This window comes from Fragaria vesca, linkage group LG6, assembly GCF_000184155.1.
Source record: "Fragaria vesca subsp. vesca linkage group LG6, FraVesHawaii_1.0, whole genome shotgun sequence".
In the NCBI taxonomy this organism is placed as follows: Eukaryota; Viridiplantae; Streptophyta; class Magnoliopsida; order Rosales; family Rosaceae; genus Fragaria; species Fragaria vesca.
Genome location: NC_020496.1, coordinates 16427852 through 16433904, shown reverse-complemented (window position 1 = coordinate 16433904; position 6053 = coordinate 16427852). Strand labels below are relative to the sequence as shown.

General features: G+C 36.3%; 1 protein-coding gene across 1 annotated transcript in view; it reads right to left on the bottom strand.

Annotated features, from left to right (window-relative positions):
- The window catches only part of LOC101294775 (nudix hydrolase 3-like), an 11324-nt gene extending 6353 nt beyond the window's left edge, over nt 1-4971 (bottom strand). Inside the window, exons 1-8 of the mRNA XM_004303172.1 lie at nt 4815-4971; nt 4380-4559; nt 3458-3535; nt 1888-1984; nt 1406-1539; nt 1035-1116; nt 672-758; nt 205-311 (exon numbers count right to left, since the gene is read on the bottom strand). Of these exons, the coding sequence (XP_004303220.1) occupies nt 205-311; nt 672-758; nt 1035-1116; nt 1406-1539; nt 1888-1984; nt 3458-3535; nt 4380-4559; nt 4815-4900 (851 nt within the window). The 5' untranslated portion in view covers nt 4901-4971. The remainder of the gene's footprint in view (nt 1-204; nt 312-671; nt 759-1034; nt 1117-1405; nt 1540-1887; nt 1985-3457; nt 3536-4379; nt 4560-4814) is intronic.
- Nucleotides 4972-6053: the final 1082 nt, after the last annotated feature.

The window sequence follows — 6053 nt, the reverse complement described above, 5'->3', positions numbered from 1 at the left end:
AATCCATTTTTATTATAGCAGGCACATGTATTCAAAATATTCTGGACAAGAAGTTAATTGAACAATTATTTGACAGTGTCTTATATACGCAAAATACATTCAGAGACATATATGACACTTGGCAGATGATACTTATTCATGTAATATACAATTATATAGAAGTTGACAAACGAACACATTTGAAGGAGAACGAAGAGGACATACCATGGACTCTTATTAATTAAATAATACATCCATTTCAACTTGTCCATTTGTGATACATCTGCGTGCTCCTTCAACCAATCTCTTAGAGCTGGATTACTGTACCACACCTGATGTAAGATTGCATGATAGAAAGAAAAAGAAAAATCAGAAACGTAAGAATTCCTGTCGAAGTAAGAATTCCCAGTTTCCAAAAATAAAATAAAAATGACAGATTACAATATGCAAAACTACAAGACTTTTGCTAGCTTCATCTTGGCTCTTAATTTGCAAAGCAAATTAGCAATTTATTGCATACAGCAAACTATTTTCCAGCATATCTGTATGCAAATGCAAACTAGTAATATCAAGCAAATGTCAAAAGCAGCAAGCACAGACATATGCTCTTCCAGTTGGCATTATAAATACACAAGTCAATGCATTTGTTTAACTATCTATCCATGCATGTAGTTCTGTATGAGTCTATTAACCTGCAGGTGAAATATTTTATCCAAAATTGTTGCAGCCTTTACAAGTATAACAAGAGCCTCCTTATCTGCATCTGTGAGGCCTGTCAGCTGCACAAAAAAAAAAAAAAATCAATGTGCAGGACTTCACTTTAGAACTTAACCAACTTCATTTTTAAGGGAAATGAAATGAGAAGAGATATCTAATGCAAAAGGGAGAAGGGGGGAGGGGATGAGGTTGGGAAAGACTAAAATACACTACATGATTACTGAGTCAATACTGTCCAAGTATCGAATAAAGTTATAATTAAATCATGAACAAAATAAACAGCCAATAAAGAAAAAGAATATCAACGTAGAAATGTTTAAAAGAAAAAGATAAGAGACCTCTGCATTGAGGGTAACAGGAGCATAACGTTGGAGTTGCTTTTGCAGTGACAAACTTCGAGCTGTATTGTTCTTCTTGTACCTACAACAAAAAGATTAAATAAATAAATAACTTGCATAAGCAAGTAGTGGATATCCAGAAAACTTGAAATTCCCAGAAATGGATATGTATATCATTACTCTTCATAACATTTAGACATAAATTTCTTCATTCCAGCTAAATCACAGATAGAAAACTTATTACGATGATCAAACAGTTTTCATATCTACAAGACATGAAAAGAACACATAAGCTGAGGGGGACTATTACATCTAGTTAATAAACAACTTCTTATAATAGTTCTTCCTTGCTAGGGATTTTAATAGGATACCTCTGTGCAATCATGTCAAACAGCTGACCATACTGCCCATTTACATCATATGGTACGTAATCAGGATCTTCTTTAGCTAGTAAGCTTTTATACTCCTCATAAGCTATATATTTAACAGCAGAGACTTCTGTTTCCTGTCATTAAAGAGAAAAGATGCCTTTTTCAGGTACTCAGGAGAGTTTCAAGGGCTGCAAAGGCCAATAGCAAGCCTATCAAAATGAAAATTGTTCGCTCATATTGTTGAAATGAAAGCCAGTTCATCTTCCAAATTTATTAATTTTCATCCCCAGATTGTATAGCTGAGATGCCATTTTCCTGCCTTGAGGGGAATGTAACTGACAGATTTGCCTAGAAAAAATCGAAGTAATATAAAACAGCAGAAAGATAAGGAACAAAACATAACACATGAATTTTTGATACCAAAGAAAGATCAAAATACCAAACCTTTAGAACTTCTATCTGATACAAATCATCGTTCTTACCTGAAGAGTAAATGCCTCAAGAGGGATAGGATCTAGAGTTGTAACCAAGTACACATCATTGAATTCATTATTGATGAATTTTCCATCATTTATTACACTGCATTCAAAATGTAAGCCCAACATTAGTATACAGTAGATCCATATGTAAACAGATTACAATCATCATCCTTGCCTTGGTCATAATTGTATGGGATCAAGAACATGAATTCTTGTGTATGAATAAATGAATCACATGATGTCTACAATTACAGTTTATTTTAGTCATTCTTTCCCTCTTATATTAACATGTCTTCCTTCAGTTACAGACGTTTTAGCAGCTTGTATACCATTGAAGCTAACTTTCAGGTATCTTATCCCTGAACAATTCCACTCATCATGTTATGCTGTGATAGATTGGATTTTGTATCTGAACTTTCTAGTCAAACGCAAGGGCGGAGCTGGGAAGCGAAACATAAGGCCACCAAGTACATCTACAAATGTATCTCAATATAAAGAACTGCTTTTTGGAAGGTAGGTAGACTCCAATAGTTGAGATTTTCCCGAAAATTCATTGAAGAGACAAACTGTAAGTAAAGAACTGCTTTTTGGAAGGTAAGTAGAAAAAAGAGTCAAATACAAGGGTGCATGCATTGCATCTATTGGGAGGAAATGAGCTTGTGTGCAAACTTCCTTTTGATCTATACATTTTATGTACTACACATTGTTTGAATAATGTTGACTAGTGGGAGAAAGACTTCATACATATCGATCCATCTTTGCCTAACGAGTTTTTGGACTTCCTTTATCTAATTGGTCCCTTCAATTGCATAAGATACCACTAGATTGCGTCTATTCCCTCTATCTTTTCCAAATTCTATTTCTTCCTTATCTTAGATTATAGATCATTAAATAACAGGAATTATTTCTTTGAGGACCCCTTTGCTCCTGACTTTTAACTAAAGCCATCATCATTTTATATTTGGTGAATTTGGTATCCATGTTATTCCCACTCGTTTTAATTTTACCAAATTTGCATGAAGTGACTCTTTTGAAGTATCCACAAAAGCTATGGCATCAAAAATATAATTAATGTTGTCCCTTTGAACACCCAATCCTAACAGAACAGTGATATATTTTAAGCTTGTAAATATAGACCTATTGTAATCACAAAATCAGATTGGAATAAATTAAAGTTGAGTTTTAGTGAAACGGTTGGTGCCTGAGTTCTCTCCTCTAACCTCTCTTGTTCTATGTTCCCTTCTGCAGCCTTGAAACTTCTCTATCTTCTAAAACTCTTTTGTTTTCTTAATCCTCCTACATTCCCTATCCCACCCAAATCAAATTCTCACCTGCCCTCAATTGATAAAATCCTAAAATATGTATGTTTATTAGAAAGGCAAGTAACCCAGAACAAGCTCTTGACAACATTAGTAGTTCAGAACTTTAGGGTAAGCATATCTGACTCCAAACTAACAAAACGAGAAAACAAAAGGCAATGACAACTATTTAAGGAAAAAAACAACATTATAAAAATATATATTAGCGAAGAGATATGTATCCAATCAGATAATAAAGGAACTGATCCACTAACCACTCTTGAAGAAATACGAATATCATTTCAAATGCATCTTTTGGAAGTATTATACCTAGCTCCTCTTCAAGCTCCCTCCTGAGAACAAACATACTATGTTTCAGTGACAATCAGCTGAAAATTCTACCAATCACAATAATGTTTGCATTTTACCACAAGATGTTAATTTCATATAATTTTGAGTCTGGTTCCCAAAATTGGTGTCCCAATAAATAGAGTCGATCAATTTAATTCCACTCAGCATAAGGTCCATACAACCAAAGCAATGCTTAGGCATTTGGACCTTCCAACTAACAATTTATGCTCGCACAAGCAACTTTCTAAATAAAGATACAGAGATATATATGTAAAGTCAAATATTGATCATAACAGTAAAGCATATTGTTGTCGTCTCTCCTCGGCTTCTATAAGCTTGTAATGAAGATACCCCAAATTATAATTACTTATATCATAGTAAAGCTTATGATAAGTTCAACAACCTAATATCAGCATGAGTGTTAATGGAACTGATAATGTGATGGTTGAATTGGAAAGTAAAAGTAAAGAGAACTATGGACTAGTACTTTTCCGACAGGATAGCAGTGCAAAAATGCTAGGATTTCATGATGAAGAACAGACTGAATCCTTGATGCTTATTTACTTTCCATGTCTCTAAATCTCTAAGTATTTTATTTTAGAATACGGTGACTTAAGTAATGTCATGTGCAAAAGGCTGCCAAAAGACTCATCTTAGTTGCGTAGCTGGTTTACTTTCACAGCGTCACATATTCACACTTCTGAATAAAAGCAAGGCCAAGGAGGCTAGAGCTATGGAAACGACACTAAAACTAATTTGGTCAGGACCTGTAAATGCTTTTTTGAACCGCTTACAAACAGGAAATGGAACCAAAAGCAATACAAGCAGGGCAACAAAGCTAGTTACCGGGCAGAGATGAGCGAAGAGTCACCAGCAGATATATGTCCAGCACTGGAGATATCCCACAAGCCAGCCCAGGAATCCTTATCGTCGGCACGTTTTTGGACAAGCAGCTCTTGTGTGCTCTCGGCGAAAATCCACACATGAACAGCTCGGTGGTAATCGCCGTCTCGATGCACAGCTCCCCTAAATCATGAGCAGCAACAACATTCACATAACAACAAAAGAGCATAGAAACCCATAGAAACACAGATTTTCAATCAGAATTACTGTATTCACACTCGTAGAAACAATTGTGCATGGTAAAATCCACTAAAATCAACCAAGTTCACTTGAGTGACCGATAGGAGTTACTTGGCTTAATCAAAATATCAACGCAATCGATGATCACATATGAGTTTGAGTAGAGGAAGAGGAAGGGAGAGAGAGAGAGAGGTTTGCCTGGGCTTAGAAGTGCCGGTCTTCTGACCGGTTTTGGTGAGAACGTCAAAGTGTTCTTCTTGGATATGAGCATCAACTTCCGCCATTACGGCCGCGATTTAGTGAGTTCTGGATTTGAGGCTTCTACTTTGCTCTCCTCTTGTCACCCAGTACTGACAAAAGAAAAAATGCTTATTTAATACTAATTTAAACCTCTCGTTCTCTATTTCAATGATCATCTTTTTTATGAGCTCATTCCAATATAAGCCCATAACGTAATATTTTTTATGCCCAAATACATAAATCTTTACTAATGTCATAATAAAAATTAATTTTTATATATTTTTAAGACAATTTTACTCTCACCATTTCAACATGTATAGAAAGAGAAAGTGGAAGAGAGAGAATACTTGGCCAGAACCTCACCGGACTCCGATTGCTGATCGCCGGATTCTAGTCATCGGTTGCCGGAAATTTCTTCGGTCGCAGGATTCTGATCACCGGTAACTCAGTTACTGACCCCCAATAACTCGAATTTTTTCCGGTCGCCAGATTCCGGTCACCAATAACTCGGTTACTTACTCCCAATAACTAGGTTACTGACCCCAATAATCAGTTACTAATTCTTAGTAATCAAGTTAGAAAAGAAGTTTTTACCTCTAAGGCAAATCCCTACATCTCAAGAAAATTTATAGAAGCAATATTGGGGTCAATAAATGTTGATAGAAGTTTACTACCCCCAATAAATGTTTATTGACCTCCACTAAATACTTATTACCTCCCAATAATAGACTAATTACTCCAATAACCAAGATACTATCATTTATAGTCATTATATTGAAAAAAAAGGAAAAAAACCACAATCTCTCTGGCCAAGACAAAAACAAAAACAAGATCTCCGATCAAAAAAGAAGAAGAAGAACGTTATCCATGTTTGCACTAAACACAGACCTCGATCTCTGACTAGATTGGTCAGAATCGATGAAATCAACGACCGGACAATCTCCGACTTGCTCAACCAGTAGAGGAATTGGAGCATGACGCCCCGTATGTGCTCGTTAGGGCTCTAGAGATTGTTGCGGAAGTTCTGGCAGATGATGATCATCTCCGGGAGGTGCCGCCGGAATCGATGTCGTCGTTAAGGAGGATCACAACGACGAGCGCGGTCTCGGTGACTCAGTAGGAGGCTGCGTCTTCAGCCTTGCGTCGTCGTACACCGAGAGAGAGAGAGAGAGAGAGAGAGAGAGAGAGAGAGACGAG